This window comes from Scardinius erythrophthalmus (assembly GCF_964197995.2).
Source record: "Scardinius erythrophthalmus genome assembly, chromosome: 18".
Lineage (NCBI taxonomy): Eukaryota > Metazoa > Chordata > Actinopteri > Cypriniformes > Leuciscidae > Scardinius > Scardinius erythrophthalmus.
The window spans coordinates 12,571,682-12,587,334 of record NC_138238.1 but is presented as its reverse complement, the minus strand read 5'-3'; the positions used below and the strand labels follow the sequence as shown (position 1 = coordinate 12,587,334).

At 40.0% G+C, this 15,653-nt stretch overlaps 1 protein-coding gene across 1 annotated transcript in view; it reads right to left on the bottom strand.

The window, feature by feature from the left end:
* The window catches only part of myo1d (myosin 1D), a 69,894-nt gene that overhangs the window by 12,131 nt on the left and 42,110 nt on the right, over positions 1-15,653 (bottom strand). The window contains exons 17-21 of the mRNA XM_081392279.1: positions 10,974-11,197; positions 9,626-9,764; positions 9,431-9,535; positions 9,196-9,309; positions 5,070-5,224 (exon numbers count right to left, since the gene is read on the bottom strand). Of these exons, the coding sequence (XP_081248405.1) occupies positions 5,070-5,224; positions 9,196-9,309; positions 9,431-9,535; positions 9,626-9,764; positions 10,974-11,197 (737 nt within the window). The remainder of the gene's footprint in view (positions 1-5,069; positions 5,225-9,195; positions 9,310-9,430; positions 9,536-9,625; positions 9,765-10,973; positions 11,198-15,653) is intronic.

Below are 15,653 nucleotides of genomic sequence, written 5' to 3'. Positions count from 1 at the left end.
CAGTGCATGCAGGTTCAGAGAAATAATGGACAAAACAGCAGAAGGAAAAGCAAAAATGAAGCACTGGAAGGACAAGAGGGGTAAAAACTTGACAATCTGGAGGCTGAAAGAGCGTTCAGCATGAAGCATGACCTTGCTGAAGGACACAGTGATTGGAGCCAGCACCTCAACACAGAGTCACTGGCAACAGACTAATGAGGCCTGAAAAAACGTTCACATTATTGTGTGCATTTATAATACAGCACATTAGGCACAGAGTAGCTTCCTGCCCAGCTCGATGCTGTATCATGCCCGTTTCTCATTACACTGGCGCTAGAACACACACTTAAGCCAGCCAGTGACTTTAGAATTAGAAACCTGATCCCATCAATGGAAGAAATTCACTTATGCCTCTACTCGGAAACTCTTCTCTCAGAGTCATGATTGATTTATAAAAAGAATGAAAAGTGCTGCAGCACAAATAACAGTCTGGACAGAGACACTCTTATTATTGGTATATTTTGTGTTTTCTACACTGACAACATAAGTTTATGGAGATTATTGTAACTTTTTAGAAGAAAGAAAACGATTAGCCAGACTGTAATGTACACTACAAAGCAAAAGGTTTGGGGTCAGTAAGATGTGTTTGGATTAAGTATTTTATGCTCACTAAAAACAGTAATATTGTGAAATATTATAAAAAATAAACTTTTAATTAATTTTAAATTGTAATTTATTGGCAATTTAACTTGTTAATTGTCACACAAATAGAAAAAGATGGTGAGGAAGTGGCCAGAACCACTATTATCCCTGTCCCATCATGCCTTGCAATCAGGTATCAACCTCAGGACTATTGCTGGACTACTGAGGATTGCTGTAAATTCCTCTTCTCTCTCACACAAACACACATATTCAGAGTCTTTGTCTAACAGAGTTACAGAGAAGTGCAGATTTGAATCTGGCCCAGTTTCGTTAATGATGGGATGGAGGTCATTCTGAGGCACTCTGGGTAATAAGCACGCAGAATGTGATCAAAGAACAAACGGGGATCAATAAAGAGTAATGGCATGTGATTTTGCTGAGTTGAGAGATTAAACAAAGAGAGAAAAAAGCAATAAAGCGAAGCCCAGAAGCCAAAAGAGCAAATTTCATATCAGTAACTGCTGATTATTGTGTAAGAGCATTTCAATGACCCTGTGACCTTCTATAAGCATGTCAGTATATAATTACAGTGGCCCCACACTTGCTTTCCTACTGCCTGAAGCACAAGTCTTTGCCCCCCTAATCCTTAACGCTATAATGATGTCAGAGGTTCAGAAACGACACTCACTCAGACATCCAAACTCCTGGTCACTCTCCCAGGAGCTTTGAAACAGGATTTGAGTCCAAAAGGCACCATTCATTCCCTCAGAGAAGTGTTAAAAGGAGACAGACTTAATGGATTCCTGTAGAGAACTCTTTCATTTGATTTCACTGGGCCTTTTAGTTCAAGCTACAGTGATCAATAGAGACAAGGGTCTTCATTCAGATGAGACACTAGCTGAGCTGACACCAACACCTTTGTTTCGAGCCCAATTTAAACAGATTAGACCAACACACTGGATTTGGCATCTCACAGAGGAATTCCCTCTTTTGAAAGAGTTACACAGGCTAATAAAAGGAGACTCAGGACCTTTCTTGCTGCAACAAAGTAGTCAACAGAACCTCAAGACTCGAAATAGTGTAGCTAATCCTGATCTGGGTCTTCACACGTTCTGTTTAGTGCATGAGTGAAGCGCTCCTTGATAACTGTGACAGGATGAGTGACAGCTACGGTGATGCGGACAGATGTGTGCGAGCGTGTGCGCATGTCGGCTAGAGAGTGTGTGGGTGTGTGTCTGTCGGGCTGTGGCTCAAATCTCTTTGAATAATGCTTAAAGGCAGGTGTGATAGCTGGAGCGATGAGGCATTCCCTCTGTAGAGAGAAAGAGGTGCAGTGCTTCCTGTGTGCTGTGCATGCCAATGATGAAGAGCCCGGTTAAAAATAGAGCTGCAGTCACACAATCTTAAATATTTAATCTCCTACATCTCATCCCTGGAAAAGAAGAGAGAAAGTAGGGTAGGATAAGAGAAATACTGAGCCTCCACAGGCAGCATTTTAAAGGGATAGTTACTAAGAAAAAATGTAATTGTCATTAATTACTCACCCTCATGTCATTCAAAACCTGCATGACTTTCTCCAGAGCATTTTTTGATAAATGTATTAGTTTTATTTTCCATGTAACTAATGAACAATCAATGGGAAAGCTTTTTCCTCCAAAGCATACATTAGCTTTGTGTGATGAATAGATGGACATTTACAAATGCAGACTGAATTTGGTTATATAACTAAAACTATTGGAAAAAAATCTGTTAATTGAAATATAGATGAAATTAAATATGAATATTAGATGAAAAATATTAGATAAAAAAAAACTAACTGAAATAATTGAAGTTGAAGCACAAACTACAAACTGGAAAAAGTACAATTAAAACTGAAATAAAAATAAAGTTAACATAAGTAGTAATTTCAGTGTGTTTTTTTTTCATACAAAACATTAAGCTACAGAATACTTCCATGTAAGAAAGTAGAAAGTCATTTGAGAGTTTACGATTTTTGAATGGCATGAGGGTGAATAAATGATGACAGAATTTAAATGTTTGTGTGTACTATTCCTTAAGTAGGATCCCAATGCAAAGGTTGCTCCACAAGACAGGCAGCATAAAAGTAAATGAAAAATGAATGTGTACTTCACTTGAGGTTCAATGCTGCCTAAATAGACAGCAGACAACGAGGCAGCTTACTAAGTTTTGTAACTGGGCAAGAGAGATGCTGGAACAATGGTGAGGATAAACAAAGTAAGTTTCAGAGAAAAATAAAAATGTTGAGAGATAAAATGGGCACTTAGAGAAATAATCCTCTTTTTACATAGATTTCCATTTGAGATATCAGAGACTTTGTTAACAACAGTCTTACTGTAGATAAGAGGGTTATGATTTTACTCGCATATGGCACAGACTTTGCCAGTCAGACTGATTTTCTAAACATGGGATGTTCTTCCGATCTATTAATAGCACAGAAAAAAAACGGTTATGTCTGCAGTTTTACCGTAAAGCCACTCTGGCAGAAAGTCAAACTAGTTCAGTGTCAAACCTCAGCGAAACGTGCCCAGAGATCCAAACTCACTTAACGTCCACATCATGCATAATGGCATAGGTTCGGTATAACTGAAAATAATTTAAACTGACTACTATTTTTGTATTACTACCTCTCAAAAGCTGCTGTACAAGCTCTTTCCTAGATGTCACCATTGAAATCGCAATAGTGAACTGAGAGAGGAAGGACTAGTGTCTCTGCGGTGGCTAGTGCTCAGGCTGATGTGCGGGACAGCAGAGGAGAGATAAAGGTTAAGTACACATCTACAGGGAGAGGAAAGCAGCAGAACACAGCAGCCTCAGAGCCTGGCCTTTTGTTCGGCGAATGGATCACGCTGATGGATGGATCCAGAGAGAGCTTACGGCTGCAGGTCATTAGCAACGAAACGTTAGCAAGGTGTTTTCTGAAAAACACCCTGCTTGGGGGACACAGGGCTTTATTTACAGGAAAAGCAGCGAGGCATCTTTGTAAGGAAAGTCGATATCACACGTTTACATGCACAGTTGTAAAACGGTCTTCATCTATCCGGCCAAGTACACATGATACGGAAGGGCCTTATTTTAACGATCTAAGCGTATGGTCTTAAGCGCACAGCGCAAGTGCACTTAGGGCGTGTCCGAAACCACTTTTGCTAGTTTAACAATGGAAAAAATGGTCAGCTGCTCGGCGCATGGTCTGAAAGGGTTGTCCATATTCTCTTAATGAGTAATGGGTGTGTTTTGGGCATAACGTGCAATAAACCAATCAGAGTCTCATCTCCCATTCCCTTTAGAAGGCAGTTGCGCTCGCACCATGGCGGATTCGCAATTAACATGGCGGAATTTGCAAGCGGAAAAACTGAATGCTTCTCTAGAGAGGAAACAGATCTGCTCATGTGCGAGGTTAATGCGCTCAAGCAGACCATCTACGGGACAAAGGACCCGCCTATGGCGCACAATTCTAACGCGCTCTTTAAATAACAAATAAAATATACTGCGCCGTCTATTTCAGTTGCCTCAAAATAGTAACGCGCCAACAATGTGCCTGAATACACCTCGTTTTCTGACCAGCTCTGAAATGGGCCATGGGTCCATGGGTCCTAGTCATGGGCACACAAATGGGTGCAAATGCATTTGCTATTTAAACTATACATGATACGAATGGAATGGCAGGGTGTGAAAATGATAACTGCGTCAGGTTGAAATTAGCAAAACAAACTTGCATCGCGCCTGGCACTGCATTGTGTCGGGTGTATGATAGGTCCCAATGTGTTTTCGAATATTTGAAGGATTGAATACATGTTGTGCTTCACCTCTGTATTTCAGAGCAAGCCTGAGGCCAATTGTAGTCTGATTAATGTGTATACTTTCTGGACAAAGCCTAGGTCTGTTATTGTGCATGTTTTTAAAGGTTGTTTCAGGGCACTGAAATCTCTTGGCTTTCCTCTAATCTCAGTACATAGACAGACACACTCTACATACCTCAGATAACCTTTTGAGTCCATCAGATTTTTTTCGAATTCATAAGCCATACAGAAAAAAAAAACATCAAAAGGGCTGTTATAGTGTCTACCGCCTGTAGATTTCAGGAAGTGTAACCCCTTACCCATCACAGTATGACACACTAGGACATCATTTAGCAAACATCAAGCAGAACATCTATCTCATTTGGCAGCTTCTTTGAAGCATAAAGTAACTCTCAAATCTAGAAGACACAATTTTTTCTACCGCATCATAAAAAGCCAAAGGGGGTACCAATCCAACAGGGCTAAGCTGGCTGCTCTGTCCTTAAAAGCCCTGAACTGGCTCTACAGAGAAGACAGTGGGTGAATTATTATAGTTGGCATTCTTAGCCTTATGTGCCCTGGCCCTGTTCCCAGAGTCTTGCTATCTCTCCCAAATCGCTCTCAGGAGCGCCCCTTGCTGGTGTCACCTACCTTTTGAAGTGGCTGAGCATGGTCCCCACAAGCTCTCCAATGCGGCTGTCCCCCGCTGGCACCATGCCTTGCAGGCACACGATTAGGTCCCGGTTGTCTTTGGTGTGGAAGACGACCAGCTGGTCCTTCCCAGGGGAAACGCTCACTCCGGTCACCTGAGACAGAAAGAAAGGGTGATGCGAGTTAAAACCGCACTCATACAGACACAGCAGACCAGTGTTCACTAATAAGCCCTGCCATAATTTAGTTCTCATTATCGTCAACCTGCTAATGTGGGCCCAGGGTTTTGGAGGTGCACTCACAGGAAACATTACACATCTGTTGGTACACTGAAGTGTGGGAGCAACTAATAATTTACTGTGTTACAATGAACAAGGTGAGATGCATATTTCCAGAGCAGATGACCTTTAAAACCAGTGTTATTTTAGTATAATTAATATACAATCATAGTATTCATAAATATTTCTTATGAACTTGTATTTTTATATTTTTATTTCTATCCCGCTTTAATTTATTTTTTTATTTCCCTTTTAGTTTTAGTAATTTTAGTACATTGACTGAAACTTTTGGGACCATTTCTTATTTTCATTTAAGTTTAAGTTTTACATCTAATGTTTATATTTTATTTCAGCTTCATTTCAATTAATTTGTAACAGTTTAATATTAGTTAATATTACAATAAAAACTGGTCAAAACAATAATTTAACATGGGACTGGTGATAATTAAAGGGATATTAGATGTTTGAGTGTGGTGGATTGGTGCTTGGGACCTTGGGTTCTAGTTCGCCCATGTGTCAGAACAGACTGCAAAGTTCAATGACTTTACGTTTCTATTATATGCTAAATTAAATAATTACAAATATAGTCAGGCAATGACAAGGACTTAACTTGAAAACACCAAAACTATCATCCATTTCAGTGTATGAATTGAATTTCATTTTCACATTTTTTGTAGGGCTTTAAGCAAAAATGTTAAAAATGGCAAAAAAATCTAGAGATTGTAAAATAAAGAAAATCATTTAAAAAACATTTAAAAGACAATTAATAATTATAATACCGTTGTCTGCCATTTCAAAGTCAGTCTGGTTTAACCACCATACAGGAAGCCACTTTATTGTCATTTGACAAGAAAACCGTGAAACAGAATATGATAGAGCTGTAGACTCAGCAAGTCTCTTAAAAATGTCAGATTTTCATGTCACTTTTTATGACATGGAAAGGCTAGTTCAGGTTGGCAAATGGATAAACCACACAAAAAAAGAAGTGAATACAAGAATTAAAAAATTCATGGAATTTGTAATAAAAAATTTTTTTTTAAAAAAACAATAATTGAAGACGTTTCTGGAAATAAAGATTAGAGCATTCACTTTTCATGGTCACACCACTCAACAATTTTTGTCGCAAACTTTATGCTGAAAATTTCATAAATGTTCTTCAAAAGTGTTTGAAACCAACATGAATAATTTCTAAGACCTAGACTTTCAGACATACTTTTTTGACCCAAATACAACAGCATGCCTCCGCACATAGCTGTTCTTATCCAGATGAAGCACTTCAAAATGTGTGATGCAGTTTCCTTGAGGTAAAATTTCTTTGTCTTTCATCCTCTTTATCTCTCTCTCTCTCCCTTATCCACCCAGATAGGGGCTAGGGTTCAACGAACACAGTCTGGGCTAAAGTAAAAAACAGCTAGGGGGAAATCGAGTGTACTGACTCCCCCGTGGATCAGTATTCCTGGGCAAAAATCACTAGCTGAATAGATTAAGAAACTAAGGATACTCTACCACATCCAAAATCTTGGTGATGGGCACATAGAGAAAAGATGCAAGAGGGCGACAGCTGGTGTGACCAAATTAGGACCGCATTTTAATACAGTCATTATGGGATGCCGGATATGAGCAATTTGTCACTTACAGTATGAGTAAATATTTAAAGAACAGTTACGAAAGACAAATGTGAGCATGACACTGATGACCAGGCCAGAACAGGTTGTGATATCCCGATATCCATATAATGCTAATGGAAATATAGAAACCGGTAGAAAATTAGTCACATTACTACTGACTTCCTGTGTTTGAAAATGATTGAAGGAATAGTAGTGCTCCCACTGTTATGTCAAAGATTTATTAATAAGTATTAGTATCATGCAGTGTGATTTTGTGCACTATAGGCTACATATCTTCTTTTTCCCCTTTTATTATTATAATTTCTAATCGTCATGCCGAGATAAATGAACCAAACAAACAGCATTCAGGAAAATATATAGAATACAAAGAGGTCTATGAAGCGTAAACAGCCTGCAACAGGAGAAAAAGAGATAAAAACAAAGAAAGACCACAGAAGTGCGAAGACACAAGCAAGCCCGAGCAGAAGGAACACACAGAGGAGGCAAATTTGTGCACATGCTGGAACGATACTAGACATCAGCTGATCTCCCCTCCTGCTCCGTCACCATGACAACCCCATCCCCTGGGATGTTGGCATGACAACACTGGAGAAGGAGATGGATGAAGGAGGAGGAGCGTAGCTGAGTTGCAGAGTGGATTGTTTTGGGGGGGGGGGATTAACGTGTTTTTTTTTTTTTTTTTGATAATATCTCTGTAATGTTTTTTTTAGGACATGGTTCCAGCCCAACCATTTAATAATGCAATGAGTGTCCTTGATATCCTTTTGTCTTTGAGGTGCTAGCCGTCATATAAATCATTTGATCAATTTCACTGACCTGTGCGTTCTGTGACACTGGAGCAATAAATAAATGTGAGGGGCAGGAAAGGTTTAGCTTGGCAGTGACCTTTCCCTAATCAAGAGATGATAACTGCTCTTTTCCAGCATTAAAAAATCAGATATTTACCCACCCACATTAGGAAATTTCTTATCCGACACACTGTGCATATAGTCAAAGCAATACAAAAATGCTTATAAATGCGGTATTTGTGTTGAATGACGAACAAAAGAATATTTAACTGAACGCTGTTGATAAATTTAATTGTCACTTTCCCAACTCGCTTTTTTATTTTTTTTATAAATATACATTTTATTCAGCAAAGGATGCATTACATTGATCAAAACAGTAAAGAATTTTTTCTCGTTACCAAAAATTATATTTCAAATAAATGCTTTTGATCTTTCTATTCATCTAAAAGATGCATCACGGTTTCCACAAAAATATTAGGCAGCACAACTATTTTCAACATTGATAATAATAAGAAATGTTTCTTGAGCACCAAATCATCATATTAGAATGATTTCTGAAGTATCATGTGACACTGAAGAAGATTCAGCTTTACCACCACAGGAATAAATTACACGTAAAAAAAAATAAAATAAAAATATTCAAATAGAAAACAGCTATTTTATCATTTGTAATAATATTTCATATTACTCTTTTACTGTATTTTGATCAAATAAATGCAGCCTTGGTGAGCATAAGAGACTTCTTTCAAAAACATAAAATTACCGAACCCAAACTTTAGAACAATGGAATATATATATATATATATATATATATATATATATATATATATATATATATATATATATATATATATATATATATATATATATATATGATTAAAAATATAAATATTACTAAAGCTGATATGTTTACTGATACAATATATTTATTGATTCATTCAATAAAAATAAATAAGTAGCTCAAGCACTCAAAGGTCTAAACCCATTTAAAACTAATCCCCGAGACAAAGGGTTTGCTTGACCTGAGCTATATTTCAAGCACAACAGAGAATTAATTTAGTGTAAAGCTATGTTATGTAAACTGACCATGACTGGAAAGACTAGATGATGTACCAGTTTTAGCACAAGATAAAACATTTTAGGTTTACAGATTAAAACAAACTTTATTAACCCAGGAAGTATATAAACACAATTCATTTTGATTTTAACTGTGAAGAAAATTACAGTACTACAATCTGAATAATCAAATAAAAAATCTTGATTGCAACCATTCTTAAAATTCAGTTGTGACTTTTGATATTGAATAATGTGATTATCATTCTCTTTAAACACCAAACTGTATTTAGCACTCTAAATATGATTGACGGTCGTATTATGCTGCTGTTCGAATGCAACCTATGATTACTTATGTAAGAATAAGGTAAATATTTACATTATAGAGTGGGATGCTCTTCATGGGCTTGTACTGCTTGACGGGGTCCATTTTGTAGAGGTGGCGATCGGTGATGAGCAATGCTCGGTTCTCTGCTTTATTGAAGCGATTGATCTGTTGACATAATAATATTGCATAGGTTAACAACATACAAAGCAAACACCTGCGACTTGAGCAATGATACACATTAACTGTGAGTCAGAGAAGTCTGAACCGATTATAATCAAGGACATACTTTGCGGACATTGCAGGAGAAGAGGATTCTCATGAACTTATCTTTCCTCTGCAGATCACTGGACACCAGAGTAAAAGAAGATGCTGTCCCAGGACTGTCCCTTTTCTAAGAACAGAAAAAAATTGGTGTTAAACATTCTATTTATTTTAAACCACATGTTAATCTCAGACACATTGCATGATTTTAAACACTAACCAGGTAGTTGCCCTCCCAGGCTCTCTGCAGTCCTAGATCTGCTCTCTGCCCCTTCAGGCACTCTAATGTGGCCACTTTAGCCCTGACCTGCATCATCTCCTCTGGAGACAGGTCTTTAATGAGCGTCCAGGCCCACCATCTAAAATGATTTCAAATAAATATCCTAAACATAAGTCCATCACCTGCAATATACACCGTAATTGTTACAGGAATGTACTGTAGCTTCAAAAGTCCATTAAAATATACTGAAACCACACTCAAAATGCTATTCAAAATATAACTTAAACCTGGAAATAAGCAGAAAGTTTTCTGGTTTAAAAAAACAAATGTGAACAAGGAAACAGAGTAAAATGAGTTTAAAAAAAAAAATCAATAATTTAAGAAAAAGTGTGCATGTTAAAGAGGTCATGACATGAGATATCAAATTTGCATACATCTTTTGAAATATAAGAGGTCTTTGTATCATTAAAACATCTTGCAAGTTTCATAGTTTAAAACAAAGCATCTAATTAATAAAGCTCCAAAAAACGGCTCGTTTTGATATTGCGGGATCTAATTATTAGCTTTTTGTGAAGTTTCCTGACAAACCCACATGAGTTTGCGAACCCCAGTTTAAGAAACCCTGCATTAAAGCAAAAGGGGGAAAACCAAATACTGACGAGAAATAGTGGAATTTGTGTTAATTTCAGTTAGATTTTACACTCAAGTTGTTATGCTGATAATATAATTTGTATTGAAAAAATTGCTTACATTTTTTTAGATGCTGTAGGTGCAAAACAAATATATACTGATGAGAAATTGTAAAATTCCCATCAATTTCGGTAAGATTTTATACTCAAGTTGTTATACTGTTATATTTTTATAGAATTATTATTATAATTATTTTTTTTTTTATGATGTAGATGCACATCTGCTGTCTGACTAAAAATCTAAACACCAGGAATATTATTTTGACTTTCAGGCCATTTTCTACATTGTTTTCAGGGTCAGAGCTGTGTTAAAGCTCTAGTGAATACATCTCCAACAAGGCTTTGATCCAAAGATCAATATGTGCTTCAGGCTCAACAGCCCTGTTGAACACAAGAGAGCCTTTCCATCCTTAAAGACCTAGGAAATACACAAGCCAATAGACAAAAAAAAGAACATTTCCTTGTCCAACAATGATAAAGAGCTGAAAGCACTGAAGTGAGTCAGAGACATTACATTGTTATAATAACATTAGGCCAGACCATGTTCCCCGTCACACGGCTGACGTTAATGCAGAACAGCTGAAGCCATACATGACTACCCCATGAGTCACGCAGAGCACCAGTGAGCCTGTCCACTTCCTGTCCTCTGTAACTCTGACCTGTTGTAGATGTTCCTCAGCGCCTCCTCAAACTTCCGCAAGACCTTGGGCGGTGTGGGCCATTTCACATGTTTGCCATGATCCTTCATGCCGCGGACATTTTTGAAGCGCCGGTTGACCTCTCGGATGTACGACTTAACCTTGTATCGTCTGTACGCCCGAATGATGATCACAGCGGCACGCATGCGGCGGTAACGCCTTCTGGCCAGTGTTCCACGCCACACCTGAGTGAAAGAGTGAGATAAAAAGAGTGTGAGTGAAAGATCAAGATTAACATTGTGACCTAATGCAAATATCACAATATCAAAGCTGAAAATGTTGGGCAATCTCAAGGCAAATGCAAATAAAGACATGACAAAAGCAATATCAACAACAGACCTTTACTTAATCATCTTCTGTACACAATTTTTATCATTTTCAACATGGTCAACTAAAAATATTTCTTTTTTGACTGAATTTAAATGCTATTTGACAATAAAATGAAATTAAAAATGACATGAAAAAATGTCAAAAGACAAACAAAGGAAGAAGTTTTTTAAAAATGTATTGTAATCGGATTTTTTATAGCTGTATCTGAACACGGTTCAGATGCCATTCCAAGTATTTCCGCTACACCTCAGGTCTAAATATAGCAATTTTTATTTTGTTTATTTGTGTGTGAGAATACCCCTGGTGTAGATACAGTATATCATGATGCCAAATATAACACATCTGCTCCAGTGTGGGATATAGCTGGACTCTCTAATGATACATATAATGTGATCTGTGGCACCCAAAGTGCATTTCTGAGGATGTAAGGCCAGTTTTAGACATGAATAATAGATGATAATGGACCTCTGGGGAGCTGTTTAAGTGGCTCAGTACTCAGAAAAAAAAAACCCACCATATGTTGAATCCACTTTACATTGACTCAGGTGGGAAGAAGTGAAAGGAGCCTTATGTCTGGCAAAAATGACATCATAAACATGAGGTTAAACTTTATGTGTTGTCCAAAGTTATCAATTCCAATGTCCTTTTCTATAATACTGTCTTAAAAATTGTGGATGCTGCTTTTTGGTGACTTGGACTGTCACCACAGATGCCTAAAGCTTGCATTATACGGTATTCAGTGAAACATTCTGTGTTAAATTAAATTAAATAAAAATCAGCGCTGTAGTGTGGGCGAGTACCCCTACATGGTCTCTAGTCTTTGCCTGTGTGCTAGTACTGACCTCGAGGAAGAACTTGCTTTGAGTTCTGTGCTACTGTGACTGAACCCATTACGTAACTTAACTGTATGAGTAATGCAGAGGAGTGCAAGAACAGCAGGACACATTCATACTCAGCAAATCTGCTACCCTAGGTACCACATCACTAAATTGATGCGATGGACATGATGTGCACTTGTCTCATTTCTAAACACATTTCAATCAATCAGTCCGAAAGAAATGCAGGGCAATTCAGAGAATAACTTATTGATATTATTGATTAGGCATTAATTATAATGTATTACAGAGTACATAAAGGTAAATAGCTTTGCTAATTAGAGGTTGAGGGGTCCATTTCAAATATTGTACAATGTTGCATGTTGCCCAGATTTGGATTATGGGTTTAATACACTTAATCTTTTTTAAACACTTTGAAATTTGCTTTAACTACAATTTCGTTTTTAAGTATATGGAAATTAAGATGATGATGATTTGCAATTTTAATGTCAAAACGTATTTACATATTACATATGGTAATAACTTATTGCATAACCAATTGTTTTTGTCAGACTAAAGTCTGAACAGATGTTTTTAGGCTGTTTCTGTTCAAGGGGGAGAAAATGATTCTGAAATAAATATTGACAACAAGGCATGAACAGTAAATGCATGTAAATTTTATGAAAAAAAAAAACAGTTGTAATCTAAATTATTCAACCCCCATTGTAAATCAGGTTTATTGGCAAAATTGACAGACTTTCGGCTGTTTGCAGTGAACAAATCCAACAAAAGTAATTGAAATTGAAACAGCTTTAAACAACAAATGTTTCAAGTGGTTTCCCCAAAATCAAATGAAAATGCACAATTAATGACTTCTGCAGTCTCAAAATTATTCAGCCCCTTGAATAGAATCCCTCACAACAGCAAAAAACTGCAAAACAGGTGTTGTCTCAAGCACACCTGATGCAACAAATCAAGGGCTTCATTAGTTACACCAGGTGTGCTTGAGCTAGAACACATGAAATATCTGAACTGGCTAGGTTTGTTGAGTGTCACATATTAGACTGCATATTAGAAATATGGCTAAGTCAAAAGAATGGTCCAAAAAGTTTAGAGAAGACATAATCGCCCTTCACAACCAAGGAACAAGATACAAAAAGACAAAAAACGTTGGAAACATAGTTTGCAAGTTCAAAGTTAAAGGAAAAGTGGTTACACTACCTGGACGGGGCAGAAAAAGGAAGCTATCAACAGTTCTCTTACGAGAGGTTCTCTCGTATTGCGTAAGTAGCTTACGCATCGGGAAAGTCTTCTTTCTTCGAGATCTGAAGCCAAAAAATTATCCTTAATTTTGTATTCATTGTCAACGCAGTGCAGCAGCCGACAGACCTAGGCAGGCTGTATAAGCGTGCTCATTGGCTGCTCGGCTGCAACTGCTTAAGCCTATCGGTGAGCGCTATGAACGCGGCAACCAATGAGGGCGCTTCGCGCCCTCCGCGCCCTTCTAACCGTCAGAATGGGCGTGGCCAGCGTGTATATATTCAGCGCTCACAGGCTAAAATTCTGATTTTCTTGTCTTCAGCGACGCTCTTCGCATCGCTGGATCTTGAGAGCCGCCGCCGTTGAAACCAGCGACCAGCAAGCTTAGGACAGCGCCTGAGGAAGCCGGCCGTCTTCGCCGCCTTCAGCCATCCGTGCCTGCTACGCTATCCGGCGACATATCCTTTACATTATTACTGTTTCTGTGTGTACTCTAAAAGAGCACGAGGCGTTTTTGTAAAAACGCCTCGTTTTTGCGGCTCGTGCCGCGCCCCGCTCAGCTACGGAGACCGCCACCTCTCTGCGCTCTCCGACTGGGCCGCGGGCACGCCGCCACCGCACTCTCCGAGTGCGAAGAGCTTTCAATGTCGACCCTGCGGGCTCGACTTGAAGCTTTCGACCAAGCTGTCGCTCCGCCTGTCCCTGCCGGGCCGCGCAATAAGAAGCGCCGCTCGCAGCGACCACCGGAGACTGTTGTGACTGAGGAGCTCGCCGGAACCTCTCCCTCGAGCTCTCTCTCGCCCTCTCCCTCCCGGCCGCTCAACCGCCGGCTCTGCCCGCGCCGCCGCCGCGTCAGGAGATGAGGTGAATGTGATAGATACCCGTACTCTCCCTCTGTTCGAGCCGTGCAATACGCCGCTCACAAGGGATGGCAGAAGCGGACGGTCTCGGAGCGAGTTTCCTCTCCCTCTGTTCGAGCCGCGCAAACTGAGCCGCTCACGAGGGATGGCAGAAGCGGACGGTCTCGGAGCGAGTTTCCTCTCCCTCTGTTCGAGCCGCGCAAACTGAGCCGCTCACGAGGGATGGCAGGAGCGGACGGTCTCGGAGCGGGTTTCCTCTCCCTCTGTTCGAGCCGTGCAATACGCCGCTCACGAGGGATGGCAGGAGCGGACGGTCTCGGAGCGAGTTTCCTCTCCCTCTGTTCGAGCCGCGCAAACTGCGCCGCTCACAAGGGATGGCAGGAGCGGACGGTCTGAGCTTTCTTTACGTTACAAGAAAGCTACTCCGTCCTCGCGCGTCACTGGTGAAAGGGGAACAGAGTGTTTTCGTCCCGCCGTGGCCTGGACTATAACCTCCATTCTCACACATTTCTCAGTCCCCTCTTAAGTTCAGGCGACTGGAATTGTTACTATTGCAGTATACGAGCCTGTTATAAATACACGCTCGCCTGCAAGCAAACGCTGTCACAAGACATGATGACGCTAACCGCGTACTAATGTATTTTCCCCTGTGGCTCAGTGGCGGAATCCTAGACTGTCAAGCTAGAGACCCGGGTTCGATCCCCGCTCTCGCGGCAGTTAAAGTTTATGCTGTTCGCTTCTCCGAGCTCGCGGCCAGTTTTTCTTACATACAGAAAACAAGCCCGCTCTCTCCCTCGTTGGGCCGTGCAGATTGCGCCGTTCAAGGGATGACAAAGCGGACGGTCACGAGCAGCGTTCAGCGTGCGCGCCTCACTCACCGGCGAAAAGAGAAGAGAGTGTGTTAGTCTCGCTACGGCTGGACAACCGCCAATCCTCACACATTTCTCAGTCCCCTCTTAAGTTCAGGCGACTGGAAATATTACTATTGCAGTAAACGAGCCTGTTTTAAACACACGCTCGCCTGCAAACGAACGCCGACGCGACACAAGAGGTCGCTTTTTATATGCTCGCGCTAACTGAAAGCCTATGTGATTCCCCTGTGGCTCAGTGGCAGAATCATACGCTTTCATGCGAGAGACCCGCGTTCGATCCCAGCTCTCGGGGAAAATAAAATTTATGCTGCTTGCTTCTCCGAGCTCGCGGCCAGTCTTTCTTACTTACAGAAAGCGAACCCGCCCCTCGCACCACACCTTCTCAGAGTGCTCGAGTATTTTTTGAGCGTCTAAACACGAGAGAAGAAAAGACGGTTAAATCCCGCAGCCCTGCGGCTGGACCACCGTCGAAGCTTAACGCTCTGTCAGTCCCCGTTGCCACGG